At 40.3% G+C, this 26,887-nt stretch overlaps 10 protein-coding genes across 13 annotated transcripts; 2 read left to right on the top strand and 8 right to left on the bottom strand.

Annotated features, from left to right (window-relative positions):
- Positions 1 to 6: 6 nt before the first annotated feature.
- LOC133839234 (uncharacterized) lies at positions 7 to 5,003 on the bottom strand. The gene is given in 7 exon segments (XM_062270646.1): positions 7 to 2,694; positions 2,696 to 3,528; positions 3,588 to 3,680; positions 3,741 to 3,894; positions 3,945 to 4,524; positions 4,588 to 4,762; positions 4,831 to 5,003. Coding segments are annotated over 7 exon segments (4,512 nt in total). The 5' UTR covers positions 4,875 to 5,003; the 3' UTR covers positions 7 to 61.
- On the bottom strand, positions 4,909 to 5,752 carry LOC133839233 (protein suppressor of variegation 3-7). The gene is made up of 2 exons (XM_062270645.1): positions 5,606 to 5,752; positions 4,909 to 5,536 (listed from the first exon to the last, which is right to left on the bottom strand). The coding sequence occupies exon 2, from the start codon at positions 5,491 to 5,493 to the stop codon at positions 5,050 to 5,052; it is 444 nt and encodes a 147-aa protein (XP_062126629.1). The 5' UTR covers positions 5,494 to 5,536; positions 5,606 to 5,752; the 3' UTR covers positions 4,909 to 5,049.
- Positions 5,753 to 6,403: 651 nt separating this feature from the next.
- On the bottom strand, positions 6,404 to 7,766 carry LOC133837601 (protein suppressor of variegation 3-7). Its single transcript, XM_062268413.1, has 3 exons — positions 7,647 to 7,766; positions 7,161 to 7,586; positions 6,404 to 7,096 (listed from the first exon to the last, which is right to left on the bottom strand). The coding sequence occupies exons 1-3, from the start codon at positions 7,679 to 7,681 to the stop codon at positions 6,577 to 6,579; spliced, it is 981 nt and encodes a 326-aa protein (XP_062124397.1). The 5' UTR covers positions 7,682 to 7,766; the 3' UTR covers positions 6,404 to 6,576.
- A 236-nt stretch (positions 7,767 to 8,002) lies between these two features.
- LOC133837595 (uncharacterized) lies at positions 8,003 to 11,944 on the bottom strand. The gene is made up of 7 exons (XM_062268406.1): positions 10,645 to 11,944; positions 9,924 to 10,585; positions 9,679 to 9,867; positions 9,038 to 9,613; positions 8,463 to 8,981; positions 8,234 to 8,404; positions 8,003 to 8,168 (listed from the first exon to the last, which is right to left on the bottom strand). Exons 1-7 carry the CDS (start codon positions 11,818 to 11,820, stop codon positions 8,018 to 8,020), a joined length of 3,444 nt encoding a protein of 1,147 aa, XP_062124390.1. The 5' UTR covers positions 11,821 to 11,944; the 3' UTR covers positions 8,003 to 8,017.
- A 226-nt stretch (positions 11,945 to 12,170) lies between these two features.
- Positions 12,171 to 14,433, bottom strand: LOC133837597 (pyruvate kinase-like). Its single transcript, XM_062268408.1, has 2 exons — positions 14,226 to 14,433; positions 12,171 to 14,169 (listed from the first exon to the last, which is right to left on the bottom strand). Exon 2 carries the CDS (start codon positions 14,161 to 14,163, stop codon positions 12,337 to 12,339), a length of 1,827 nt encoding a protein of 608 aa, XP_062124392.1. The 5' UTR covers positions 14,164 to 14,169; positions 14,226 to 14,433; the 3' UTR covers positions 12,171 to 12,336.
- A 52-nt stretch (positions 14,434 to 14,485) lies between these two features.
- Positions 14,486 to 18,750, bottom strand: LOC133837599 (pyruvate kinase). Of its 3 annotated transcripts, none has more exons than XM_062268412.1 (4): positions 18,604 to 18,750; positions 15,099 to 16,494; positions 14,881 to 15,037; positions 14,486 to 14,818 (listed from the first exon to the last, which is right to left on the bottom strand). In XM_062268412.1, the coding sequence occupies exons 2-4, from the start codon at positions 16,471 to 16,473 to the stop codon at positions 14,806 to 14,808; spliced, it is 1,545 nt and encodes a 514-aa protein (XP_062124396.1). In that variant the 5' UTR covers positions 16,474 to 16,494; positions 18,604 to 18,750; the 3' UTR covers positions 14,486 to 14,805. The 3 variants fall into 3 exon arrangements, with proteins under 3 accessions (XP_062124396.1, XP_062124394.1, XP_062124395.1); XM_062268410.1 differs by lacking the exon at positions 18,604 to 18,750 and adding an exon at positions 17,021 to 17,239; XM_062268411.1 differs by lacking the exons at positions 14,486 to 14,818; positions 18,604 to 18,750 and adding an exon at positions 17,021 to 17,240 and having other exon boundaries at positions 14,877 to 15,037.
- Positions 18,751 to 18,822: 72 nt separating this feature from the next.
- Positions 18,823 to 21,870, bottom strand: LOC133837596 (uncharacterized). The gene is made up of 5 exons (XM_062268407.1): positions 21,313 to 21,870; positions 20,388 to 21,200; positions 19,439 to 19,617; positions 19,186 to 19,379; positions 18,823 to 19,120 (listed from the first exon to the last, which is right to left on the bottom strand). Exons 1-5 carry the CDS (start codon positions 21,868 to 21,870, stop codon positions 18,969 to 18,971), a joined length of 1,896 nt encoding a protein of 631 aa, XP_062124391.1. The 3' UTR covers positions 18,823 to 18,968.
- Positions 21,871 to 22,162: 292 nt separating this feature from the next.
- LOC133837603 (putative OPA3-like protein CG13603) lies at positions 22,163 to 22,871 on the top strand. 2 transcript variants are annotated; one of them, XM_062268415.1, is made up of 3 exons: positions 22,163 to 22,299; positions 22,355 to 22,523; positions 22,585 to 22,871. In XM_062268415.1, exons 1-3 carry the CDS (start codon positions 22,164 to 22,166, stop codon positions 22,748 to 22,750), a joined length of 471 nt encoding a protein of 156 aa, XP_062124399.1. In that variant the 5' UTR covers position 22,163; the 3' UTR covers positions 22,751 to 22,871. The 2 variants fall into 2 exon arrangements, with proteins under 2 accessions (XP_062124399.1, XP_062124400.1); XM_062268416.1 differs by having other exon boundaries at positions 22,589 to 22,856.
- Positions 22,808 to 24,677, top strand: LOC133837602 (putative OPA3-like protein CG13603). Its single transcript, XM_062268414.1, has 4 exons — positions 22,808 to 23,178; positions 23,236 to 23,743; positions 23,796 to 24,107; positions 24,164 to 24,677. The coding sequence occupies exons 2-4, from the start codon at positions 23,602 to 23,604 to the stop codon at positions 24,460 to 24,462; spliced, it is 753 nt and encodes a 250-aa protein (XP_062124398.1). The 5' UTR covers positions 22,808 to 23,178; positions 23,236 to 23,601; the 3' UTR covers positions 24,463 to 24,677.
- On the bottom strand, positions 23,574 to 26,695 carry LOC133837598 (nucleoporin Ndc1). The gene is made up of 2 exons (XM_062268409.1): positions 26,114 to 26,695; positions 23,574 to 26,051 (listed from the first exon to the last, which is right to left on the bottom strand). The coding sequence occupies exons 1-2, from the start codon at positions 26,506 to 26,508 to the stop codon at positions 24,689 to 24,691; spliced, it is 1,758 nt and encodes a 585-aa protein (XP_062124393.1). The 5' UTR covers positions 26,509 to 26,695; the 3' UTR covers positions 23,574 to 24,688.
- Between the last annotated feature and the right edge of the window lie 192 nt (positions 26,696 to 26,887).

Raw genomic sequence — 26,887 nt, 5'->3', positions numbered from 1 at the left:
TATGTTAGGGGTAGAAGTAAATACAAGACGGAGCAGAAGTAAATACAAATCTTATTAAATGCTACTTGCAACCGCCTCGATAGCGAGAGAAGAAAGCCGCAAAGATTCCCAGCTCAACGGCCAGAACAGAGGAGCGCATAACCGACGTTGGCAGCCGCATCGCTGGACGCGGTAATTTCACCACATTGCTTGCGGCCGTCTGCTTGGTTCGATAAGCCACGGGAATTTTGCGGATTGGCAGCGTGGCACTACGCATTAGATTTGGTGGTGGGCGATAATTGACTGTGTGGTACTCATGATCTCGCACATCGAAGGGGGGATGCGGTATGCGAACACGGGGATTAATCGGCGGATGAAATGATGGTCGAATCACAATCTTCTTTCGCATTTTCTCCCCCTGCTCATCCTTTGAGTGAGACGGAGTCGACCGTTTAGGCAGAGCATTGATATTCTCAAAGTAGGGATCATTGCCGCTATAGTCCACTTGACGTTCCTTCGTTTGCCCCTTCGTCATTATAGTTTTAATCGCTGTATTAAATTCCGGATTCTCTTCATCTTGATGCAACGATTCAGCAAGCCTTTCGTCGATTGGCTGATTCATATTTTTTTCTAAAGCATCCGGACTGTTGAATTTCACTTCAACATCGTCGAGAATCTTCTTAAACTCATTTACAGCATGTGCCATTACCTCGTATTCTTTATCATTCAATCCGGATACAGTTCGATCCGTTTGGGGAGTCTCTTCAGCTGACATGTCTTTCAGAATTACTTCAGCTTCTTCATTATCGGTGTGCTTGGATTTAATCGGGTCGCTGGTTTTCGTATCTTGGGATGACTCTTCACTCAACGACTTTGAAATAGGATTTGCATCATCCATAAATATTTCATTGGGTTTGCCCTCGAATTTAACTGGACTCCTTCCATCCGTCTCAGTGGGTTTTTGCGCGTCTTCGTCGATAATGAGCTGAGCCTTATCTAAAGCTTGATCCTCCTCTTTGTTTAAATCACTACTCTCTTGACTTCGTTGTGGAAAATTCAGGTCTTGACTGAAATTGTTATTATTCGTTGGATTCACAGATTTCCGACTTGTTTGTTTATCCTCGTTACTGAATTGATTTTGGTAATTATGTTGAGCAAGATCCTCGTCTAGTTCCAAATTTCTATTCTTCGGTTGCTTCTTTGAGTCCACAAGAAAATCATCGTCTAGATCTAGACTTCTATTCTCCGTATTTTTAACAGAATTCTTCGATTTTTTCTTTGAGTCCTCGTTCTCGAGCAACCAATTCCACTCTGGTCCCGGTTCTCCATCGTTTTTGCCATGGTAAAAACGCAAATTGGGATCCTCAAGACCACGAATTTGATTCTTTTTAATCAAGGCTGACGAACGATGGTCATCAAAGTTCTTCGAATTTCCCTCGACACTTTCATCAACGTTGCAATTGTAAAATTCGTTTAGACCAGTGTCATATGCCTTGGATACAGATTTGTAATCCTTATTCGGCAAATGTTTTTCTAGAATCATCTCATATTTATCCTGAATCAAAGATTTATTATTGCCTTTATCAGGAAACTGCTTTTCTAAAAGTACCTTATTATTATTCAGTATTTCCTCATCTGAAGAATCTCGAACATCTTCATAGACATTATTTATATATTTCATTTTATTCTCTTCTTCCTTCTTGATGTAGTCTAAATGTTCCCGCGTTGGCATTCGATCAAATGCTGGTAATTGTTTATTAGATTGCGGCTTTTCTATAGAAATTTCCGACTTGGGTTCCCCGTGTGTCAGTTGTGATTCTTGAATTTTTTGCTCACTGGTAAATTTCTGTGCCTGGTCTGGTTTTTGTTCCTCTAATGGCGAATTTTTTTGATCCGCAAATTTAGACTCGTTTTTAGTTTTGTTGTCAAGAAACTCGTTTTCACTCTGCAGATATTTGGTCAAGTCATTGTTAAAGCTATCTGAAGCAGCAACTTCCAATAAAAGATTCCTGATCAAGTGCGACTGTTCGTCCAAAAACTCTTGTGCTCTAATTAACTTATTGGGATCTTTGAAAGCATCGTGAATGTTTTCGGTGCGTTTTCCTTCATACTTTAATTTAGGATCTTCTTCAAAGGCCTTCATATTTTTCTGCCCATCAAAATAAAGCATTTCTGGACATATGCTGTCGTTACCCTTAGAAGACATTGGCGCCATTGCGAGCGTTTTAAACACAGTCTTATCCTCCTTTTGCTGATTTAACTGATCATTATCAGTTGGTTGGTTCTTAGCCTCGCTACAACTCTGAGATTCAAGATCTGATTTGATCGAACGATAGGAATTGTCTGTGTTTGAGTATTGCAAAGGAACCCTATCTACTTTGTGAACGATAGAAGCTATCTTGGTCTCATTGTCTTTGCTTTGGTTGCTTTTGTGTTCCTTTATAGGAGAAGGTTTTTTGTTTGACCGTAGTACTCGCTTATAATCAACCCTATATCCACCTTCCTTAATTATAGGCATTGTATTACTTGCTTTGTCCATTACTTTATTCCTTTTGGTAAACTTATTCTTTTTGCTTTTCGATTGCACGTTTGCATTCAGAGAATGCCCGATCAGCTCTTCCTCATAGGATCGACTTGCATTCATTCGCATTATATCGAAAAGCTTCGATACACTAGGCTCGTCAGCAGAACGTTTAGTAAATGTAGGATCTTCGTCATACAGCACCTGCATCTTCTGCTGTTCTGCCAATGCGCCTTGTTGTTTTTTGTTTTTGTACTGGAGACTTGTAATGAGATTTAAGATTTTCCATTTCGTTTGATTTTGAATCATTCTCTTTGGCTTGCATCTTTTCTGTTGACTTCTCCTTCTTACTCAAATTGGATTTGGAAAGTTTCTTTTTGAGTTTAGAAGCTTTGATGGAATCATTGACCTTGGCCCTTACTTTCAATGCTTTATATTTTTCATTTAAAGGGTTAATGTGTTGTTTGATGAAGTTGCTCACACCAACCACAGGTCTTCCTTCACTCGATTTTGATTCATTCGAATGTGCGATTTCTGCTGGTTGTCGTTTAATTGATAAATATTCGGCACTAGTGTCGTTGTTGAGATTCTGGGATATGCCAATAGCGTTATCTAGACCAATATCCAAGTCCTGATTTTGCTGATATAGCCAAGGATATCCGTTTTGTTCTGGGACTTCAATTGAAGGGTTTCCTGTTTCTTCCCTAAGCGTAAGATAGATTTCTGGCTTGTCTTCAGATGATGCGATCTCGAAAGAAAACTCCACATCGGACTTGTTTGGTTTGGCAGCATCTAAAGCTGTGGTTGCTTCCATGCCAGAGTTTTCAATTTTGCTATTTTCAACATTGAATATTTGCTGAACTTTCTCTTCTTGAATATTGGAATCAATCGAACTGTCAACTGACTTGGCCTTATCTGACCAAGGCCTTAATTCAGGAGCTACATCCACGAAATTCTCAAGAACACTGTCAGCAAACGAAATTGGCAGTTTGTATTCATCTTTTTGCAGTTGAGTAATTGAGTTATTGCTAATAAATAGACAACCAATAACTAATCGAATTTTAACAGCTGTGAAAGAGGTAACTACCTTAAGTCAGGGTGCCAACGCAGGGTATCAACAATAGCATCGGGTGGTAGCTCGTTTTGACATATTCTGTGAAGGACTGTGAACAAAGGATACCTTCAAATGGGAGAATTATATCAGTGCTGAATGTCTCAAATTCTACGAGAAATTCCTTACTTATCTTGCAATTTGGCCTTTTCCAAATACGCATAAATCTCGCCAGCAATTATGGGACCAAGCAACTTGCGACCATTTAAAAGATTAGCTTCAATTTCTTGCACAGTTTTGCGTGAGGTAACAAAGCATTTCGCAAAAGTAACATTTTTGTCCGCTGCGGAGACATTGTTAGAATATTTTTTATAAATAAATTCAGGTACCAACCATAGGAAGAAGCTACAGAATTCGCTAATCCGCAACTTTCAAAGAACGTGGATAGCTTGGTATTTGGATTAAAAGTCTTAATGAATCGCATCATTTCCTTCAATGCCAAATGAAGGCAGGTGACCCGAGCATTCTCTCCCAATCGCAAGCCATCTATAAAACCGGCACTGAGCGCCACCAAGTCCTTAAGTGTATTACAAAGTTCCACTCCATCAACATCATCGACACTGCACACTTTGCAGTTGTCCGTCTGGAACAGATTGGACAATTGATGAGCATGATTGGCATTGTTACACCCAATAGTTATTTCAGTCAATTTGCCCTGAGCCATCTCCATGGCGCTATTGGCACTCATCATTGAATAGCATGGAATGCTCAATTGCTTGGATATGACATGTGAATAAAGATCGATTTCCCCATCCCTTATATGATCTAGACCCTTTATCAAGGATACGGCATATGCACTCGTTTTCACCTTTCCGGCTAATATATTGCAGTAAGGTTTTATAAACGAATGAGACGTGGCAAATATCAATACATCGGCCTCCTTGGCAGCTTCGATAAGATCGTTGACAGCAATCTTAAAACAAAGATAAGTTAATTGGTGAAATTTGAAAATTCAAAATGCCCAATTTGAATTTACCAGGTTAAGCTCCAACTTAATTCCTGGCAGATACTTAATATTTTCATGCCGCTCGTTAATGACCTCCGAAAGGTAATTGCTCCTCACAAGCTCATCATACACATAAATGTGAACGTTCTTGTCAAACTCGCCATTAGCAGCATTCTTACAAACGGCCGTTGAAATAGCAGAGCCCCTGAAATAACGAATAAATCATTAATTCAGCTATAGAACAAAATAATTATATATATCAGCCCTACTTACCAACCCTCTGCGCCGATAATGCAAACCTTTGGTTTCCTCGACATTTCAACGGTGCATTAATTTTAAAATCAAAAGAAATTAAAACAAATACAAAAAAATTTTAATAGTCTTTTTAGAATTTTATCGAAAATTTTGTTGAACGAAATGGGTTGAAACATAACTAATGTTTTGTCGAGACCAAGTAGATAACGACAGAGATTTCATAGACAGCTCTTTCGACTAACTATATGCTTGAAATTCGTAGACAATGCCAGATGAAGGGTCTACCAATGGTTCGTTCGACACTCTCACGGTTTTCGCAATCTGTTTTTCCTTTTCTTTTTCTTGCTGCGCTTCCTGTTCAGAAATAGCTCGAATCTCAAATTCAGTAATAATCTGTGATATTCGGCTCTTGGCTTCTGCTCCTAGCTTAGGTGGCAAGCTCTTGATGCTGATGCAAGCACTTTCAAAAAACAAATCGTAGCTGTCGCGATGTCGAACTGCAGCCACTTTTGTAGTCCCAATATTCGTTAATTTCTCCTTCTGCAGGACCGCCTGAGAGTTCCTGGTTGCAAGCTCTTGAAAATATGCGCTTAATATAGTGCGATCTCGTTTGATGCTCGCCAGTAGCTCTTCACGATTGGATGCTGATTTGGTCTTCATACCGTGACGTATTAGGGACATGTTTAATGTACTTATTCTTCTGTTTCAAGAATTGTTCGAACTTCTGCAAATAGTTAAAGTTACTGTTTGAATAATTTGCATTTTCTGGCTTATTAAATCTAGACAAACTTACCGCTTTCCCGAAGAACTTGTAAGACACTTAAATATCTTAAAAACGACAAAACTGTTTCTTTTCTTTTAATTTGTTTTGGTTATTTGCATTTCAAGAAAACATATGATTTTGGCGTCCAAAATGCAGCATGTTATTAACATAGTAACACTATGTTATTTACACTAATGCTATTAACATTTATTCTATTCAAACTCGCAATTAACAGTGTGTCCGCCATTTTTGCTAAAAGAGGTTCATTACCGGCTTTTCTTCAAAAATTACTTGTTGCTGTAAACATGTGCTATAGTTATTATCAAATAATAAATAAAATCAACTTAAGTTCAGTAAGTGATATGTGCAAAATATTAATATATGAATATACATAATACAAATGCCATTCGCTAGCAATTTCGTGAAAGCGCGCGCGTCATTTATTACATTCTCATAAACTTTGCAAATTAACCGTTCGTTCAACAAATACAATTGTGGTAATAAATTTGTGCAAGTTCTTTGGGGTAAGTTAACAATTCATTTATAAATAAGCATGTAACCTACGCAGTTTACGAATTTCGTAATGTTTAAGACAAATGAAAAAAAAAACATAAATTTAAATTCAACAGTTATGTCAAATTATTGTAACTGTAACAGCACTCAATAGAATTGGAACGCAGCAACTGTTAATTAACATAATCGATTAATAGGTATCGGATTTCTTTACATGTATTTTGCTTTTTGCGGTCACACGAAAAAATACTAAAGAAAGAAAACATTTAAAAAAAACTTAATTGATAAATTTGAACTCATACAAATTTATTTAAAGAACACAATAATAGTTAAGTTGTAACTTTTTGCATATCTAGCTGCACAAAAGCATGATTTAAAAACCATCGATACATCAATAGTTGTACTTATAGTTAATTTACAAATTTATTTAAAATATCTATACAAAAATTAGTCCTAATTATCCTAATGACGTAATATTATTTATGGGTTTACGACCTCGTCAGACCTCCAAATTGAGGATGATGAGAAATACCATGCTGTTTGGTACTAACTTGTTGATCTGTTAAACAAGTATTGTGTACCATTGACATTTCTACATCTGTCGAATCGCCTTTTGTACTATTATTATCCTTCAGCGCTCGTAGCTCCAGTTCGCAAATCAGCTGCGATACACGCATCTTGGCTTCAGCTACAAGTTTCGGCGAAAGAGCTTTGACACTTGAGCTAACACTTTCAAAGAACAGGTCTACATGATTCTTTTCTCGAGGGGGCGCGTGTGGTAGTTGAACTCCTATCAACTCACGAAAGGATTCCATTAACTCGTTCTTATCTTGTTGAATTTGCATTAGTAGCTTGAGACCTTCCTTACGATTAGATGTTGAGTCAGTTACCCGTGGACTCGTTTTGATTGGTGTTCTATGGTTGCTTGATACTGGCTGCGTTGTGGTCAGTAAAGGAGTTGGTGGCGTTTCTTGGGGCCTTGTCTCAATAACTTCAAAATTTTGTAAGCTACAAAATAAATAGTTGATAAATATGAACAAAAAAAAGAATGCAATGGAAATCAGATGCGCACCTTTCTTCTATGACTCCTTCGGTATTTACTAAAACTGACGCCAGATCCTCTAATGGATTATTATTATCTGTCTGCTCCACCTGCTCCTGCTTCAGAGCCTGTTTCAGCGCTCGCTTTCGTTGGTGGTAATATTTGCTACGCTCCTGGCGAACACTCAACTCCTTTCGCACAGCCCCTTCGCCTTTTGTTATTAGTGACTCAAGATTACGCTTATGTTTTGTGGTGCGCTCATGTCTCACTAGGTGGCAACGGTTGCAATCCAATCGGCACTGACAGGCTCGGCAGAAGGGCTTGTTAGGATCATCAGCTGAACGCTTTAACCACGGATCGAAGAGGCTCAGCCACTTCTCACAGAACTTTTGGCTGTATTTCTGCTTTCCACTTCCAGTGCTACTGTTTAGTTTCACTTTTATTTTCGTCTCTTTCCTATTTGTAGGGCACCATACTTTATAATCAAGTTGCATTCTCCAAAAGAGAAAGGCTTACCAGTCGGAATCAGATGAATTTTCAGAAAAACTCATGTTTTGCTCGTGTGTCTGCGCTATTTATGTTATTATTTATTCACAAATAGCATCGATACATGGCTAACCGATAAGCGTCAGCATCGACATATCGATTTCAATGCGTTTCGTGCAGCTGTATCGGTTATCGATGGTAGACACAATGAGTGGCGCCAAGCGATCCCGTAGATTCAAAAAAGCTATGCATTTTTAAAATTCCATTAATAACAAGTATTGTATGTAATGATTAACTAAAGGCATCTCACCAAAATTCTAAAATAATGAGGATAGTATATAAATATATTCATTTATTTATAAACGGGTTCAATTAAATTAAAAGAATCATTTACTCAGCATTTATTTATTTAAATGCTGCTTGCAATATTCCCAAATAAACAAAGAACCAGTCACGTGAACATTTAGAGACCGTACCACACCAAATTGCGGGATTTCGACAGCAAAATCCAAGAGGGCAATCAAATCCACAGAAATTCCATGTTTTTCATGACTGCAAGTATAAAAGGTCCAATTATTAAGGCACTTGAGCGGAAACAATTTTAAAAATAGTTTTACCCCAACAATAAAATGCATTTTTCTGGAAATTTAAAATCAACAAAACTAACGCTATGAGCTGTTTGCTCTGCACCAACAATTTTGTATCCCATAGACTGTTTATTAATGAGGAATTCAGAAAGATTATCGGGCTTTACTTCCAATATATTTAGGCTCTTCTCGGCAGTCATGCTGTAGTGAAAGATTATCGCATTAGCTTTATTTTACATAGTTTTAAACTTATTCTTACCTTAAATTTGTAAAATCGGTTTTGTCAACAATAGACTTTGAACCTACTACCAATGTTGTCACTCCCAACACCTCACTGGTGCGAGCCAATCCTCCTAGATTGGGTAATTTATCTATTAGGGAGGCTACCACAATAAGATTTTGTTCTGCTGGCGTCGCTTCTTTTGTAATATTTTCATTCGTGTTAAATATATCATTTACAGGATTCGCCTTTCTCTGTACATTTAAATTGGTTATTTCCATTGGCAATTGATGTGCTACGGTTAGTGGATTCTTTCTCGTTATTACCGTCTTTCGATAGGCATCGATGTTTCTTTTAATATTATCTGGGATGTTTATTGTTTTATCGTACTCATCAAATGGCGCATTTGTCATATATAAGATAAGATCTGCGGAAGTAGCAGGGTGCAACACGACGTCGGATAAGATAATGCGAGTTTCCTGCTCAAACTTAGTTAATTTCGATCCCAATGTCATTGCTATGCCTGACTTCAAAACTTCGATATTGGGCACATGTATGCTAAAAATGCAATAGTCAACTGTATAGATATACGAAAGTTTAATTCATTGTCTTACCCTGAAGTTTTACATTTTACGGCAATCTTATGTAAAACTAACTGAGCCAGGAGACGTGTTTGAAAATGAGCTCCCATCGTATGAGGCAACAGGAAACTGGAGATTTTTTCCAAATCGTCCATTTGAAGGTTTTTCCAGTTGTGCAAGCAATATAGGTGAATTACGGAAATTATCGAAACTTGCTGAGTTGGCTTCAGTTGCTCTATTTGCTGTATTTGTTCCAATAAGTATTGAAGGCTCGGCAAAAGCCTGGCCACGAGGCACTCATACATGTAGCTTATATTTAGCTGATCACAGGGAGCCAATAATGTATTCCACAACTCTTGTGACCAATTAATATGGTCCTGCATCAGTAACAATGCTCTTGCGATCCTCATCTTTAGTCTGTGCTCTCTACAATTCTCAAAATATCGGGGCTTTTTTTCTGTCAACTGTTTATTGACGAGTAGCAGTTGATCACTAATTGCATTTACTTCTTCATCCGGCTGTTGCATACCAAACCAAATGTATTGATCTCGTATAACTATTTCATCAAAAAGATTCTGCACGATGCTGTCGGTATAAGCTGCTTCAATTCTGCAATTCAAGTTCATCAATTCAAATCAGTGGTTACTCTACAAAAAAAATAGCAGTTTACTTACCGTGCGTCTCCAGTACTGATGTCACCAAGAAGAATTCCTTCCACAACCGAGGAAACTCCTAATGTTTTTACATTTGCTAAAAGTGCCTTGGTTGTGTGTTGGCATCGATAGTTAAGAATCTTTTCAGCCAGTTTCTGAATATCAATATCATTCATATGTTTAGATGCATAATTTAATAGTGCTTTCACTCTGTGAATATAGGAGTAATTAATAGTCAACTTAAATTGAAAACTATTTTAACTTACACGTATTCAGAGTTTTTATATTTCTGCAGCATATTTAATAAAGCATTAAATATATTCTCATATTCTTCGACTGGTGTGTCAGTGTCATTCAACAGTTGTGCTAACCACACAAATGTTGCTCTCGTTCCACGTTCTAGAAGTTCAAGAGGCTTCAAATGTAACTCTTGAATTTGACTCCAGCGTTGCAGATTTGCCTCGACAAACCAATCCACACACTTCTCCTTTACAAACGATTTTTCCTCTTTCGTTTGACAGTCGAGTTGGCAAATTAAATGTTCTTGCACGTTTTCGAGGTCGCTGCCTTTTTGTAATATGTCAGACTTTACATCGTATTGAGTTCTATAAAAGTTCCAGCACATCTTCTGTACACTTGGATCCAAGTGATTTAAATAAAATAATGGAAACAAGCGCCACCATCCATGGAGTTTCTTTGGAAGTCTGTCAAGGTGTCGAATGAGCTCAGGTACTAAGAGGTTGATATGGGAATCATCTACAATTATTTCGTAGGAACGTTTACTTAATAATATATCTTCGTCAATATTCTCGCAATTTTGTAGCTTTATTATCAAGCGTTCATGATCACGGTAATATCCATCATTGACATTAAAAATAGTCTCGATGAACACCAAATAATCACGCAAAGTCAAGCTGTTGATAGTTTCCTATTGAAGGGAGTAAAAGTGTTAGAAAATGTTGTTCACAGTCCGAGAGATAAACTCACCTCGAAGATTTCAAATACACGATTATTGGCGATTCTTCTTAACTTTGTATTTCTTAAAGTGCGTACCCGTGAGCTTAGCTTGAGCAGAATTTTTTTAGAAATTGTGCCACTTTGAGGTGTTATGTGGTTTAGCCAAAAGAGCAGAGGAACTGAGTGCCAAGGAACTGTGGCAAGGGCTCGCAAAAATACATCCATCTCTTCTTGGGGCACAAAATTATTGATCTTGAAGGTAGGCACAATGTAACATTCCACATTGTAGAGCTGTGTTCTGTTTGTTGCTGCCAGAAATTCGGGCAGCAAATTGACCTGACACAATTGAGACACACCAAAATGGGTTAAGAAGTATTCAACAGTCCAGCGAAGCACCAATATGTTATTGTCCTGCAGCAGTCTCGCATACAAAATGCGCACCCAGGTGATCCATTCGTTATCTAGATTATTCTTGGATCGGCATGTGATGCGCGGCATCAAAGTAGCAAGAGTTGGCAGCATTAAATGCGACTGTTGCTCCTCCAAGCTCTCCATTATGGTCACATATGAGGACCACTGTTGCTCTGTACAAATCAGAGCATCAAGTGCTTTTACATCGCTGTTGGAATTATTCAGTTTCCTCATTAGAAAGTAGGCTGCCTTGCGAAACTCACGACCCTCGGACTGCAGTAAACCTTTGATAACCAGCTGGAGTTCATTGGAGCAGCAAACACACTCTACACCCAGCTGGCGAACAAAGTCGTCAAACAAATGCACCAGGATTTGGGCGGCATTTGGCTGGCGCTCGTTACTCAAACTCAAAGCCCAGAGCTGTTGCAGCAGGAATTTGCCATCAATTCGGGGGAATTTACGAGCATAAATCTGTACACAAATTAACACGTTGGCCACCAGCTGACGGCCGAAACTCTTGTTGTTGGCAACAACAATTGCAATGAGTTTGTGAAAGACTTTAGCGCCGAATTTAACGTTGTACTTATTGTTGGTCTGAAGCAAATTGTAGATGCATTGCACGACACGTTTAAGCGCCAATTCGTTATCCTTGTGTAAATCAATCACATCATTCAGCAACTCGTCCAGTTCAGCGATCTCTCCTAGCAGATTCTGGTTTTGAATATAGGTCTCAATAGCCTGCACAACTGCGTGTGTTGTCGTCGCTGTTGTTGCTTTTGTCGACGGCAATGCCATTTTGTACGGAAGCAATTCTAACGATATTTACTTAGTCCGTCCTTACTAACTGTTACAATTGTAATGAAATCATCTGTTGCATATTTATTTCACCAGCAGCGTGACCGCAACTTGAATTTCACAATATACTAGTTTTCAAAAAAAAAACTACCAAAATCTTATATTTCCGCAGTTAGTATATTCTTTATATATTGTGTTAGTGATGGGAGAATTCGCTACGCAAAAAAAAATAGTTTGGCTTAAAAAAAAACAATATATAAATTAAAACTAGAATACAAGAATTTCGCAATTTTAAAATGCTCTCGAAAGAATACCATCTACATATCTAGATTATTAAATCTATCCTTAAATATTTGTATCGCACAACTTTATTAAAACTATTTTCTAGAAAACATTAATCTTTTGAATGAACGTTTGAAACACTTGTTTCAGTCTTAGGTGCAATCAAATACATCTTAAATTTGATTGTTACAATTCATCACGCATAGATTTTGAAATACATAATATTTGGAACATTTATTTGTCGTCATCTTTGTGCTTTTTGGCTTGGCTTAATAATTTTTTACAAATTCTGTCTCTAGCCTCCGCGTTTTTTTTCTCTTCCCGTTCCTTTTTGGCCTGCTCTCGGTGTTTCCTTCTTTCAGCCAGTTTTTTACACTTTTCAATCTGTTCAGGGGATTTGCTTTTATCTGTCTGCTTTTTACACTTTTTAATTATTTCACTTTTCATTGAGCGATCCTTTATGCCTTTAGTTTGAGCCTGAATAGTTTCCTGGCATTTGGCTTGGGTAGACTTATGTTTGACGGTCAAAAGACGGAAAGATATCTTTTTCGCTTGCAAAGCATCGACGGTCATTAGTTTTACATCCTTGTCTACGTCAACAAGTTGCATCATTACCATTTGCTTGATGCCGGATGACAAAATGCTGCCAAAGTCGTTACACCCATTCACCATTTCTTCGATGACGATCGGAAAAATGCCTCGGAATATCACAGCCTGCCGTGCCACCCTCGGGCACTGCGTGAGCATAATAATAGCGCAGCGGGGCCGATATTGACTCAGCAATTGTGCCACTACAGGGCAGTAACTGACAACAATTATAGCTTTAGCCTGACCTAAAGATGCTATCTCAGCAATGCCGGACGTGATGGATGTGAGTCCATCTAGGCCAGAGTTTTTAATAACACTTCTCACCTCATTTTGAATATGTTCGTACCACAACACGGATTCGATCTTCGCACAGATATTTGCCATGCACTTGACGCACTCTACGGGATACTTTCCCTTTGCTGTTTCACCCGATAGCATTACGCAGTCAGCTCCATCAAAAATGGCGTTGCCAACATCAGAGGCTTCAGCACGCGTTGGACGCGGCTTGCTCACCATGGACTCCAACATCTGAGTGGCACAAATTACAGGCTTTCCTGCTTTGTTGCATTTGGCTATTATCGACTTTTGGGCAAGCAAAACATCCTCGGTGGGAATCTCGATACCTAGGTCCCCTCGAGCCACCATAATTCCATCTGATGCTGCAATGATCTCGTCAATATTTTGCATGCCTTGCTGATTCTCAATTTTTGATATGATCTTTATGTGCTTCCCCTTGGTACCCATTACATCGCGTATGTCTTTGAGGTCGTTCTTACATCGTATGAACGAAGCAAATACCAGGTCGACATTATGTTCTACGCCAAATAGCAGATCGCTCTTATCTTTTTCACTAACACTAGGCAAATCAATTGGCAGACCAGGAAGATTGACGCCTTTGTGGGAGCCGAGCTTTGCGCTATTTAGTATCTCACAGAGCACTTCAACTCCAGATACCTCCTTAACACGCAATCCTATAAGTCCGTCGTCGACATACACTATATCGCAGGGCTTTACAATTTTTGGCAGATTATCGTAATCAACGTATAAAATATCCTTTGTACATTTGTTTTCTAAATCTTTCTTCGTTGACAGTTTAATGCTTTCGCCCTGCGTCAGATTGATTAAGGTGGCATCGTTACCCGATACTTGCCCCGTACGTATTTCGGGTCCTCTAGTATCCAATGCAATGGCCACCGGCTTGTAGACTCCGATATGCTTGGCATAGCATTCGATGGCTTGCTGAGCCACCTTTATAACCCGACAATGGTACTCGTGCGATCCGTGCGAGAAATTCATACGGATCACGCGCATGCCGGCTTGGATTAGCTTTATTATTACTTCGAATTCATTGGAAGCTGGGCCGAGAGTACAAACTATTCCACTCAGAGGATAAGCTAGGCTAGGCGCGTTGAACTGCAATCGGGATTTGTAGTCCATATGCGATGTAAAAGGTCCGCAATCGAGTTTAACCATAGCCTTCTGTTAAGAAAAAATTAACAAATACTTATGAGAGTAGGATTGGATTCGTTGATTACATTTGTCGTCTTGGCATCGTTCGAGTAACTGTGGCACTCTTGATGTGTCCATGGCGTCACCGAATGCAGAGGCGAAGATCCGCGTGTTGCGGACCGCGCAATGAATGTAATAAAAAGCGAAATTTTGACAAACTTACACGAAAATGAAGAAACAAGAATTTTTATGATCTATCGACGATTTTAAACTGAAAGCAAATTTTAAAGTATTATTCTGAGTATTAACTTTCATTGGCAACTTGTTTACGAAAACACAATCCCAGTTACATATTGTACATATATAGATAGTGTTTATTACTCTTTGTTACTATGAAGAACATTATATTTAACAATCATAAATTATATCTGAGTTTGTTGTGTGTGAACGGCTCAACACTTGGGAGCCGATCTGTGGCGCTTCAGCAGCGGGTAAATGTGTCCAATTTCGATTTAGTATTCCGATATTCCGTGTTTTGCTTTTTCTCTTGGTTTCCAATATTTGTAATAAATTAACTTGGTTAATAACAGTAGTGACGCTAGCACTCAGCGCTTAAAACGCTGCAACAGTGTTGCATCCACTCATTTCTGGCAACAACGTCCAGATTTATTCGACGGTACTGTAAAGGAAGGAGTAAATGTATAGTGCTTTTGTCGATTACTAGAAAATCAGTCTACTTACACAATACGAATGGTGTTGGTAAAGCCGGAGCCCTGCTTCCAGCCCGTAACAATGACCACAGAATCTCCGGTCTTGATAAAGCCGTTCTTCTTGCCGACCTGCAGACCGAACTGCACACGCACATCGACATCCTTTAGCCAATCACCTTGGGCAGGTTCTACAATAATTGAAAACTACATTATAGATGCATTCAAAAAGCAACAAATCAGCAAACATACCCTTGTAGATAAGTGGCACCAGACCACGGTACAGATGGGCCTGACGAGCTGTCTGGGCAAAACGGGTGACGGCAATAATGGGGCAACGTGGACGATACTTGCTCACCAGGAAGGCTGACTTGCCGCTGGTGGTGATCACCACAATAGCGGCAGCCTTGGCCTTGTTGGCGGCCTCAACGGCGGCAATAGCCGCAGCATGAGGAGCATCCAGTGTGGATGCAGAAGCGCCACGCACCAAATCAGCGAACAGGTTTTGGTGCCAGAGAGCAGCCTCAGCCTCCTTGCAAGTCTTGGCCATGGTCAACACACACTCGAGTGGATATTCGCCCTTGGCGGTCTCGCCAGACAACATGACGCAGTCAGCGCCATCGAGCACAGCGTTGGCAACATCGGAGATCTCCGCACGTGTGGGACGAGGCTTCTTCACCATGGACTCCAGCATCTGAGTGGCGCAGATGACGGGCTTACCGGCCTTGTTGCAGCGAGCAATCATTGCCTTTTGGGCCAAGAAAACCTTCTCGGCAGGAATCTCAATGCCCAGATCGCCACGAGCGACCATGATACCATCGCCGGCCTCAATGATTTCGTCCAGATTGTGCATGCCCTGCTGATTCTCGATTTTGGAGATAATCTTAATGTTCTTGCCCTTCTCACCCAGTACTTTGCGGATCTCGGTCAGAGCCGCGGCGTTGCGAATGAATGATGCAAAGACCATGTCCACATCCTGCTCCACACCAAACTGCAAGTCAGACTTGTCTTTCTCGGACACAGCGGGCAAGTCCACTGGTACGCCGGGCAAGTTCACGCCCTTGCGGGAGCCGAGAGCTCCGCCATTCTCGACCTCGCACACAACGGTGTCCTTGGACACCTCACGAACTACTAGAGAGATGAGACCGTCATCGACAAAGACGCGATTTCCGGGCTTGACAACATTGACAATGTTCTCATAGTCAACATAGACAACTTCCAGGGATCCCTTCTCAAGGAAGTCCTTGTTGGTGGACAACTTGATTGTCTCGCCCTTCTTCAGTTCAATCTCAGCTGTGCCGCTGCCACCAATAAGTCCAGTACGGATCTCAGGACCCTTGGTGTCCAGAGCAATGGCAACGGGATGTTCATAGCCCAGCTTGGCCGAATAGTTCTTAACAGCCTGACGCACATTGGCCACGGTCTCAGCGTGGTATTCGTGCGAGCCGTGCGAGAAGTTCATGCGTGCCACGTTCATGCCGGTGGCAATCATCTTCTCCAGCATCTCCACGCTGCGGGAGGCGGGACCAATGGTGCACACAATGCCTGAGAGACGCACATGGGGAACGGGTGAGTCGAACTGCAGACGGCACATGTGCTCCAATTGGGAATCAGCTCCGGCTGCCATGTTTTGTGGTACTTCGTTGGGCTACGGTAGAATATAAACAAAGAATTTGTGATTATCGATTTCCAATATCATATCGCAATTGTTGATGGCCCACAAGATGCCACCCAATGTTTTATCGATAAATGCCATCACTGAAAGTAAACACTGTAGGAGTGAGAGAGTGAGCAAGTGGATGCAAAGCGTACCACCCACCAGCCAGTACGGGAGAGAGAGTAAAAGAGACAAAGACAAAGCTGAAGAGAGCATTCTTGTGAATCTGACAGATGGAAGAAGAAATTTTGCATAGCCAACGACGCTGCCGCTGTCGCGCTGCATTGCCGAAGGTCACTCACACACACACATATACAACTTTTGCATGTGCAGCACATAAAAGTTGCATAATTTTGTTTTATTCGTGAGGCGAAATGAAAAAAGTATTGCTACTGATATGAGAGACCAGGCATATCTTTTATATCTTTATGGATAGCACAATTGTGAAATTAACTATGACATTGACACAGGGGATTCTGTACGCGAAGTCGAAGTGGAAGCCGGAGTAGCAAGTTACCTTGAGTTGTGGTGCCTCATCATAAATTGTTACGTTAACCATTTTGTGGCCCGCTAAATTGGCGCTGTATAATCCGCGAAAAATATATTTCAAATTTGCTTCAACACGGGTAAAACGCACCAAACAACAAAGAGTAACGACGCGTTGTATGGCTAGAATATTTGGTGCGTTTGTAAAGCAAACTGCGCTAGTTGCTTTTAACACAATGACGGAAAATGTTCGACTGTCACAGCGAGGTTTAGTGGAAAATTTGGCAACGCGTTCAGAATCTCGGTAATTGCAATGTGAGCACGAACCACGAGACCTCTGAAAAAGCCAACCGACTACCTATGAATCTCTCTCGTGCTCTCCCTATCTCTCTTTGAGCCGAGAGAACGCCAAGGCAACAGGCTACCCCTAAAAGCCACCCGATTGACGCAAAGAGCTTTCAAGTTGTACGACGAGTAAACTCTTCGTTGCTGACTACGGCATCGACTGGCGATTAGTCAGCCGGCTATTTGACCGTTCATTAATTATACGTATGTTTTGTGTGAGAGCACAATGAGAGTGCTTGTGCGATTGTATGATTGTGAGTGTAAACAAAAAATTGATCATCAGCTGTTGGTTGCCCGAATTATAAACACACAGAGCCACACACACTAACATCTCCTTATCAACTACTGAACACCGGCAATAAGTTAGCATTATTAGCGCGGCTTCGACCTTCTACAACAAAAATTATATGGATGGGGAATAAAGCACAACTTTTCCATATTATGCAGCACGCACGTGAAAGACACGAACTGCGGGGGTGATTGACTTGTCACTCACGCATAAAAGGCGTGCGCATACAACGGCAAAGCAAAAGCTTTTTTGCTTGCGGCGCTTTTTGAAACGGCGCAGCTACAAGGAAAGTTTTATTAAAGTGAAAGTGCTTTCGCATATTATGAAAGGCTATTTACTGTGGTGTATGTGTGTGAGCGTTCTGCCCTTGAACCCGCTCTCGAAGGACATTGTGCCAATGAATGAGTGTCCGTACATTCGGCTAAATTTGACATTGCTTAAATGAAGCCGGTATTTTGTATTAACATTATCAGTATTTAATTAGTCATCGTCAATGTTCGCATAATGTTTTGTTTTTTATTAATTATTTAAATGTAGAGCTAATTATGGAAGGTCAATGGAATTAGAAAATTGGAAGATTACCCATGCATTTTCCTATGGCGTGTTTGCGTATGTATGCACAAACACACCCAAACATACAGTGCACATACACACAAGCGGATGTGTGTGTGCGCTTTTGTATGGAATGACTTCTATTTCACCTTTACATATTCCTTACCAGCGCACTAAGCTGCCGCGCAAATCAACGTGTTTGTGAGTGTATGTGTGATCAGCAATTTACTCTACGATTCAATTTCGTGACGAAACCTTTTGCATCATCAACCATAATCACCAGCTACTTGCTATTTGGCAAATTTTCACAATTTGCCGCTTTCGCACTTACGATGTGAAGTCACCGCTACTTTACATAAACATGCATATGTTAATATCTTTTCACATATAAATTGTGCACAAGAATGAGTTATACTTAGGTTAATTACCTCTTTTGAATATTAAAAGTGACGAAAATGTATACAGATGTATTGCCTGTTTTGGAATAAAATAAACTTTAAATGCACAGGCTGCAATACACGCACAATACACAAGTCTGAGCTGTGGGCGATCTGTTTTGCGACTAAGAACTTTTTAGTAAGTACATATGGTCGATACATCGCATGAATTCAAACTATTATTGTGGTATGAAGTACTTGTTTTATTTTGTAGTATCGATACTCTTTGTAAAAACGGCACAATATACAAATATCGATAGATTATCATTATTAAAAAATTCACAGTATAAAAAAATGTTCGCAGTTTCTGCGGCATATTAAAAGTATAAAATATTATAAAATAAAAAAATGGCTTTTTATAACTTGTTGAGTTGGTCAATTAATGTTTTACACTTGATTAAAGCCATATCCTGCAAGTAGCTGACGCTGTCAATATGAAAAATAGTATTTAATTTTAAATTCTGGTTCAAAAAATCAATTTGTCGCTGTGATGGCTTATGCGGGAAACCTGAAGATAAAAGAAACTGTTTATTATTTATATTAATAGAAAAATATCCGAATATGGATTTTTACCATCGATTAGGCAAATACTTGTATAGCAAGGCATTGCTAGCCCAACTGGATAGCGACGGATAGAATTCTCAGGAACAGTTGCCCCTTTAGCATAGTCAACGAACAGCACTGAATATAGGTTTTCCTTAATATCCATGATTTTGGCACGACACCAGCCGTTTGGCTCAAATAACGCGATCACATACTCCTTGAGGCTAATCCATAAAATAGACATTTTCATAATGTACAATGATATATTGATTTGATTGCTTACACAGGGCGATAAGGACGCGGATCGCTGAATTTAGATAAAAGAAAGCGCATTTCAGATATCTCATCTAAATTTAGCTTGTCGAAAGCAGCGATAATGCCCCGCGAAGCGTTTGCGCTTTCCACAATATAAGCATCCAATCCATCTCCGCTTTTATTACAAAGGCGTTGCATTTCGAAAGGCTAGTAAATAAGATAAAATATATAGCAAATACATTTCTGAACAAGAATTCTACATAAAACAAGAAAGAAAGCTACAGTCGAGTGTACTCGATTGTGAGATACCCGCTACCCAATTTGATTAAAAACAATACATAAATTTTGCGGTAGTATTCTCCAAATATACCGAATATACTGCAAATATACTAAAAATATACCAAATGGTATATGTGGTATATCGATATAGTACCGCATTCAAAATATACCATGGACGGCTCAATATACCAGATTGTCAGCCAAAGCAACTCAGACCCCTAGTAAGTAGGCGTTTTTGCCAATACAAAAGTATTTCTTTAATAACTTCGACAATTTTTATCTGATCGCAACCAAATTTTCAGGAATCATAACTACTATAGTTATTATTATATATACCGAAATTCGTAACTGTAGCTTTAAAATTACGTTTGTTATTCGATGTTTTTGATTTGCGGGGGCGGAAGTGGGCGTGGCAAAAATTTGAAACAAACTTGATCTGCGTGCAAACATAACAAATGCTGTCGAAAAAAAAATTATAGTTCTATCTCTTATAGTCTCTGAGATCCAGACGGACGGACAGACACACAGACGGACATGGCTAGATCGTCTCGGCTGTTGACGCTGATCAAGAATATATATACTTTATAGGGTCGGAGATGCCTCCTTCTACCTGTTACATTTACATTTCCTGTCGGCACAAAGTTATAATACCCTTCTACCCTATGGGTAGCGGGTATAAATATATGTATATTACTTACGCTGCACAACACGGGAGTCACATTGGCTGAATCTGCACCATACTGTTGTGCTGAATGCGAAGAAGGACTTTCATTGTCATTCAGCTCTTTAACCAATTTCTCTATAGGTTTAGGTGTAGTATGGTTGTTATTCTCCGTCTCCTTAGGTGTGCAAGTTTCATCGGCAGTCGACATTGGAAGTGATTTAATTTCGTTCAATTGTGGTTGCATTTCCTTATGCGAATCCATTTTTACAGCTTCTGGATTAATTGTTGAATTGACTTCCTTAACTTTCGGTTGGGAATTATTTGTATTTGCGTCGTGGACGATAGCAACAGCCTTACGGATATTCTGAGGACTTTCAAATTGTAAATTTGTACCATTACCTTCGTTTTTGATAGCTTCTGGAACTTGTTTACTCTCGTTAGATTTTTTATCAGAAGTGTTTCCATGACCAAATTCGGAAATCTGCTCGTTTAAAGATTTTGGGGAATCTTTTTGCTTTAGCTCAACACGCCCATTTGACAAAAAGGTTGCCGTCAATTGCTTGAATTCAAATGGGCGTAAAAAGCTTTGATTGTAAGGAAAATGGGGTGTATCTTCAAGTTGCACCTGCATGGAGCAATAAGGGAGTTTCATGAGCTCGCTGCCGATTTCACGCATATCAACTAGATTTAGCATCTTTACTATGCCCTCATCCAACAGAAGGAGGCGTGAAGGGTTCTTTCTATCTATACTTTTGACACGATGGTATCGTCCATTAAATTTGCAAAGTGCATACTCTGCGTATTTGATTTTTGATTTTCTGGGCAGCTTTTGACATAAGGAGTTTACCTAAAAGATATTGAAATCATCAAAATAAATATCACGCACAATCCAAAAAACTAAAAAGAGTTGCGATATATTAATATCTAACACAATAAAATAATCTAAAAACCCAACAAACCTTTTCCAAAACTGTAAAATATGCTTTCTCAGCAGATTCGCTGGCATCGCGTATGATACAGCGATTGGATGAAATAAAACTAGTGATATACACATTTGAACCGTTTGGAATGTTTGCATCGGGCGGAGAAGTATTCGTCAGATCATCATTACTATGTGCTTCATTTTTTGGGGTTATGTTGCTGGCCGCCGCCTTGTTATTTTCCTTATCGCATTCTGCTAAATTATTATTTATGGCTGCAGTCAGAATTGGTATCGGAAACGGCGTTGCAACTTCACGATTAGGTGAAATTAGCTCATTTGGCTTTATTATCGGCGGATATGCATTGTCTTTAGTACATAGATTTTCGGTATTGATACTTGCAATTATGGAGCACCTCGTGGGTTGCACCAAAGGCGGAATAGGGAAGCAAATGTATCTGTGACGTTGCCAATCCTTCAGCTGGCATTCCCTCGAGCAATAATAGTCTCCACATCGATGGCAAACGAGGCTCGTTTGCGTTGAGCACACCAAGCAGAATCCTTCTAGTTTTTCCTGTAGCAAACTAGCTCCTTCCATGACTCCTTTGTTAGTAATGTTCTCCAAAATCCCCCAATTTCATTTGAAGTAAAAGAATTTAGGGAGCAGAGTGGCCGCCAGTGGGACTTCAAAATGTTCTATTTAATGTCGATAAATCTACCAAATATACCGTGTTCATAATTTTAGTGATTTTTTTGGTTTAAAATTGTTTTTTCTTATTTTATTTTATTAAATTGAGTTAAGAACACAAAGTAACTATCATAAATTACTAGAGAAGGCTAGGTTGCCATTATTATTAAGTCATTTGATTTTGAGAATATGCAAATTTTAGTATGGTTTACTTTCCGTTAGCAAAGCTAGGCTTTTTACTTGTAAAACAGATAACCAAGCCCGTTACAAGGCTTCTCAAGCAGAAGGCAACTTCGAACAAAATATTCCGAAATTACGTCGTTGCACCCCCAGCTCAATGTTAGTATATTGAACCTTTTTTCTGTCCTCGCGACTATGCTAATATAATTTTAAGTCTTTCATTGGATTGGAGTTCGATCAAAAATGAGAATGTTAGGCCTGAATCAACCGAAATATGTGCCCCCATTGAACCAAGCCATGGCTATTGAAACCGGAAGTAATTTATTAAGTGAACTAATCGTAGTTTCAATTGGTGTTAGTCTTATTATCCTTGAATTTTCACGGTAAGTTATGTATTGGGAATTTATTAATTGATTACTAAGTTAATACAATATGTTTTCTTAGCCAGGCACGAAATGATAAGCTAAAACACGATAAACATAAAGAGCAAAGACAAAAACTGTTCAGTGATTTGGAAGCCTTAAATGATCGCGTAAATGAACAGGTCCATGAAATACAAAATCTGAAAGTTAAGCTCAGTCAATTGAGCATTAGACCGGTCGATGAGTAGAACAAGTTTGGATGCCATTTCGCAGTTCATTGTATTACCTTTAGCTAAATAGTTTTATGTTTTTCTGTCAACATTATACAAGTACATATAAAAAAAATTTAAATTCGAGTATGCAAAATGGTGCTTGGCGCCTTCCCCCTTGGTAAATTAGCTGTATTTGGCCTTAAACAAATTATAAAGCCCGTTAGCGGCATTGTTCTTATCGTGGCAAAACGGAGCACATTATTTCGGAGAATTGTATGCGCACCAGCTGGACAATTCATTCATTGGATTGAAGTAAGAAGTAAAATGCACATGTTAAAATTACCTCAACCTAAACGAATTCCTATCCTACGTGAAAATGCGGCTACGGACTTGGGGTCCAAATTGATAGGGGAACTTTTCGTGTTGACCGTTGGATTATATTTGATTCGGCTTGAAATTTCACGGTAAATCGTAAATCACATAGAAATTACTTAAATAAAAATCAATTTTTTGCGTTTAAGACAAGCACTCAAGGATAAAAAGAAACATGAGGTACACGTACTGCAAAGATCCGAGTTGCGAAATAAATTATCGACATTGAAGAACCTGGTTAAATGGCAGGACGATGAATTAAGCAAATTGCGATTGAAGCTTAAACGCGAAGGAGAATCAAATGACGGGCGGCATAAATAAATGGAAGAAATTTAATTCCAAGTTGAAATATGGACTTTAGCACAATTACTAAATAAATAGTGGAAGTACGACGTTTTGACATATTTTAAATTTGAAGTGGCGGTCACACTGAACAGCGGTTCAATGTTATTCGCCAGCCCTGTTGGTTCTGATTTTCCTCTAAAAGATTTTGTAATACAAAAAGATCGTAAGCAATGGTCATTGGTGTGTTTCCAGCCGCCAAACTTGGCGTATTGGCCATAAAACAGATTAGCAAGCCAATTGCCAATGTGCTTAAGTCCAATGCGAAGTCGAGTCCATTCTTCAGGAAGTATATTTGCATGCCGCCGGCTCAATGTAAGTGGTTCACTGAATAATCCACATCCGATTAACGCTTCACTTTGGATAGTTTACAATTGGGTTGAGGTGAAAACCAAGATGTGGGCCCTGAACCTGGGCAGACCTGTCACTGTGCCGCCTCTGAACGAGGCCATGGCCATTGAGTTGGGTGCCAACCTGCTTGGAGAATTCATCATCTTTGCGATTGGCGCTGGCCTCTTGATATTCGAATACTCTCGTCAAACCATCAAGGAGAACAAGAAGAACGAGGCATTGCAGTTTGAGAAGATGCAGCTGACGAATACATTGACGGAAATGAATTTTCGTCTGGAGCGTCAGGATGCACAAATCCGTGAAATGACTCGGGTTTTGGCGGACTTGGGTGCGATGCTTTTGCAATTTATTTAAAGCATATTCAATATCATGTCTTATACTCAGACTCGCGCAACATCTTCAGCTGGCACAAGGAGCCGCTGCAGGAGTACGTTACCTTCGATCCCAACACGCCAGATCAGAGTGCCAGCGCAAGGAATGCCAAAACATACGAAGGATTCTATGATCCCACGGGCGGAATGGCGTTTCGTGCCCTCAACTTCCTGCAGACACAAATCTTCGTCGACGGACGCGATCGAAAGGCTAAGCATCAAGTTGATGCAGTGGCGGTCGAAGTGGATAGAGCTTTCGATGAATCACTAAGTAAGCCACAGGTGGAAGCTCCAGCAACTCGGTCACCATGACCAGCTCGGGATAACAATGGATACGCCTGTCACTGCTTGATTTGAACAATTTGAGTGTTATAAAACTATATACAAATAACATAAATAGCTAGGTAAAAAAGTCAATAAGTGTATATATCATGTACATTGTAACTGTATTTAATAATTTTATTGTTACTGAAAAAAGAGATGCAAACCAATTGAATGATGAATATGATGATAACATATTAATAATAGTAATGACTTCTTATCCGTGATGCACAAAGGACTGCAGCTGACGGAGTTCCTCTCCTGGTGTCATAATATCCTCCAGATAATCATAGAATGAATTGCAGACATTATAAAGACTGCGTCGCACTGCACAACGTAGATAATTGAAGCTGACTGTGGCTGCTTTTAAGTTGCTCGTGTTGCTGCTGCTCAATTTATCTAGTTCGCACTTTAAGCGATGAAGCGCCTTGATAATCGTCGGTAGATCATCCTGCACAACGCCATAACGATCCTCCTTGAGCGAGGCGACGCAGATGTGAGCCAGCGCCTGGGTCACCCACACAATGGGCAGCGAGTGCTCCACAAGAAACAGTGTCTTGGCGCCCTCGGACTCGCCAAATAGATAAACTATGCCGGGAATGCGTCGCAATACGCGTTGTAACGACTCTTCTAACTGCGTGGAGAGACGTTCGCACCAAGAGGGCACGTGTCGTATGCCATCTTGTGGCTTTGCATTCCATTGCTGATGGCGGGGCTCAGGCGATGTCTCACTGGATGGGGCAACCGCTGAACGAATGCCATACAGTTGATTGTACTGACGCAGTAGCACCTTCTCTGCCAGGAGAGCGGCATTAATGTCACTGTGGGCAGTTGTGAGATGCTGCTCGCTCCCTTTGATCACACTAATCTGTCGCATGGAATCATTGAGCTCATCCGTAAAATTGCCTACAATACTGACACACTGATCGCAAAGTTCGCGCCAATTGGCTGGCCGATTGCCGGGCTCGGTTAGCTGAAAGATCTCTCGGCGCACCGGGGAATCCTTTCGCTTGGAAGCGGCATAAAGGAAATGCGCAGCTAAACATTGTACCACATAGATATTGAAGAGTCCAAGGCCAGTCACAACGGTAACCTCTGGCTGTTTGTCGCTGGCCAAACGATTGCGCGACACAATCAACGGTAGCTCCTCGGACAGCAGCATGGCATAGAAGCGTTTCATCAGATGCATATTGCTTAGTATCTGAGAGCTGAGCAGCCAGGCGTAGAATAGACAACGCACATTACTGGCCACATCCAAGATGCTCACTAGACGATCGTCCGCATCCACACCCAGTAAGTGGCTGAAGCGCTGCCTCGCAAAGCTACCCAGCAGTGCAAATATCAGCGAATAGCTCAGCGTGGGCAACAACGAATTGATGGGCGCAGTCTTCAGTGTGGCGAAGAGCAGCTCACGCAGCTTTTTTGGACTCGATTGCTCGACGATAGGGTAGTCGATGGTCACCTCGTAGTGCAGATGCACGGACACAAAGTAATAGCAGCCGGCAGCAATGCCCATGCCGAGTAGATAGACGTGGTAGGAGCTGAGACAATCCTGGCCATAACAACGATATAGCAGGTGACTGTTGAAGTAATTGAATCTTAAGTACTGTCAAATAATGAACAGTTGTACATATATACTTACCGATAGTCACTGTGGAGGTAGCCAGTGTAGAGCCAGGCTGTCAGATAACCAACCAACAGATGTGCACCTAGGAACAACAGCTTCCTGGGTCCATTGTTGAGCATCCAGCGATATCGAGTACTGCAATAGCGACGCTCGGCGAGATGTTGCTGGGACAGCGTAATGCCGTAGAGCACGACGGCACCAATAAGCGGAATGCTGGCAAACCACGTGTAGAAGCTGCACACCAGACGCAAGGTTCCCGCCACCCATTGCAGTGGATGCCACAATTCAAAGTTGACGAAAAGCAGAAATATTGCCAGCAGCAGAAATTGAACTGCCACACTGAGGAGCACGGCGCGGACACAGCGTCTGAACAGCGCCAACTTGCAGCTCAGCATTGCTGCGTTGGACATGGTGAGGATTTTATTTGTTTGTTCTTCGCTAAATTGTTAGGCAGCAACTTGCCGGTCGTGGCGCGGTTTGTTATTCCAGTTCAAGGATGCAACCGAACTTATCGATAACAATGTTAGCTTTGCAGATAAATCGACTGTTAAAATTAAGTGAGCATGCTGACATTTTTTATTTCTAATTTGACACATACACGAAAATATAGGTAGAAAAAATATTTAAACGCCAGGAATCCTGAAATGTATAAAAAGCATTGGTATTATGTAGTCGTTGTAAAACCGTATGTAAAGCTTTTTCGATACTTTCTCTATGGGACATTCTAATGGCGTAAGAAAAATCGAATATAAAGATAATTGGCATCTGCATCTATCAAAAGTTTTAATT

This window comes from Drosophila sulfurigaster, chromosome 2R, assembly GCF_023558435.1.
Source record: "Drosophila sulfurigaster albostrigata strain 15112-1811.04 chromosome 2R, ASM2355843v2, whole genome shotgun sequence".
In the NCBI taxonomy this organism is placed as follows: Eukaryota; Metazoa; Arthropoda; class Insecta; order Diptera; family Drosophilidae; genus Drosophila; species Drosophila sulfurigaster.
This window is presented reverse-complemented; position numbering and strand designations above follow the sequence as displayed.

Coding starts and splice junctions, on each gene's coding strand:
- LOC133839233 (XM_062270645.1), bottom strand. CDS start 5,493: ATGTCCCTAATACGTCACGGTATGAAGACCAAATCAGCATCCAATCGT.
- LOC133837601 (XM_062268413.1), bottom strand. CDS start 7,681: ATGAGTTTTTCTGAAAATTCATCTGATTCCGACTG. Junction 7,587..7,646: donor AATTCATCTGATTCCGACTG/GTAAGCCTTTCT, acceptor CCCTACAAATAG/GAAAGAGACGAAAATAAAAG. Junction 7,097..7,160: donor GAAGGAGTCATAGAAGAAAG/GTGCGCATCTGA, acceptor TTTATTTTGTAG/CTTACAAAATTTTGAAGTTA.
- LOC133837595 (XM_062268406.1), bottom strand. CDS start 11,820: ATGGCATTGCCGTCGACAAAAGCAACAACAGCGACGACAACACACGCA. Junction 10,586..10,644: donor GTGTATTTGAAATCTTCGAG/GTGAGTTTATCT, acceptor TCCCTTCAATAG/GAAACTATCAACAGCTTGAC. Junction 8,982..9,037: donor GTAAAATGTAAAACTTCAGG/GTAAGACAATGA, acceptor TTGCATTTTTAG/CATACATGTGCCCAATATCG.
- LOC133837597 (XM_062268408.1), bottom strand. CDS start 14,163: ATGGTTAAACTCGATTGCGGACCTTTTACATCGCATATGGACTACAAA.
- LOC133837599 (XM_062268410.1), bottom strand. CDS start 17,062: ATGGTTAACGTAACAATTTATGATGAGGCACCACAACTCAAG. Junction 16,495..17,020: donor ATGAGGCACCACAACTCAAG/GTAACTTGCTAC, acceptor ATTCTACCGTAG/CCCAACGAAGTACCACAAAA. Junction 15,038..15,098: donor GGTGCCACTTATCTACAAGG/GTATGTTTGCTG, acceptor CAATTATTGTAG/AACCTGCCCAAGGTGATTGG.
- LOC133837596 (XM_062268407.1), bottom strand. CDS start 21,870: ATGGAAGGAGCTAGTTTGCTACAGGAAAAACTAGAAGGATTCTGCTTG. Junction 19,618..20,387: donor TGACTCCCGTGTTGTGCAGC/GTAAGTAATATA, acceptor CTTATTTACTAG/CCTTTCGAAATGCAACGCCT. Junction 19,380..19,438: donor CCGCGTCCTTATCGCCCTGT/GTAAGCAATCAA, acceptor TTTATGGATTAG/CCTCAAGGAGTATGTGATCG.
- LOC133837603 (XM_062268415.1), top strand. CDS start 22,164: ATGGTTTACTTTCCGTTAGCAAAGCTAGGCTTTTTACTTGTAAAACAG. Junction 22,300..22,354: donor CGTTGCACCCCCAGCTCAAT/GTTAGTATATTG, acceptor TATAATTTTAAG/TCTTTCATTGGATTGGAGTT. Junction 22,524..22,584: donor ATTATCCTTGAATTTTCACG/GTAAGTTATGTA, acceptor ATGTTTTCTTAG/CCAGGCACGAAATGATAAGC.
- LOC133837602 (XM_062268414.1), top strand. CDS start 23,602: ATGGTCATTGGTGTGTTTCCAGCCGCCAAACTTGGCGTATTGGCCATA. Junction 23,744..23,795: donor TTGCATGCCGCCGGCTCAAT/GTAAGTGGTTCA, acceptor CACTTTGGATAG/TTTACAATTGGGTTGAGGTG. Junction 24,108..24,163: donor TCGGGTTTTGGCGGACTTGG/GTGCGATGCTTT, acceptor TCTTATACTCAG/ACTCGCGCAACATCTTCAGC.
- LOC133837598 (XM_062268409.1), bottom strand. CDS start 26,508: ATGTCCAACGCAGCAATGCTGAGCTGCAAGTTGGCGCTGTTCAGACGC. Junction 26,052..26,113: donor TACCTCCACAGTGACTATCG/GTAAGTATATAT, acceptor TTACTTCAACAG/TCACCTGCTATATCGTTGTT.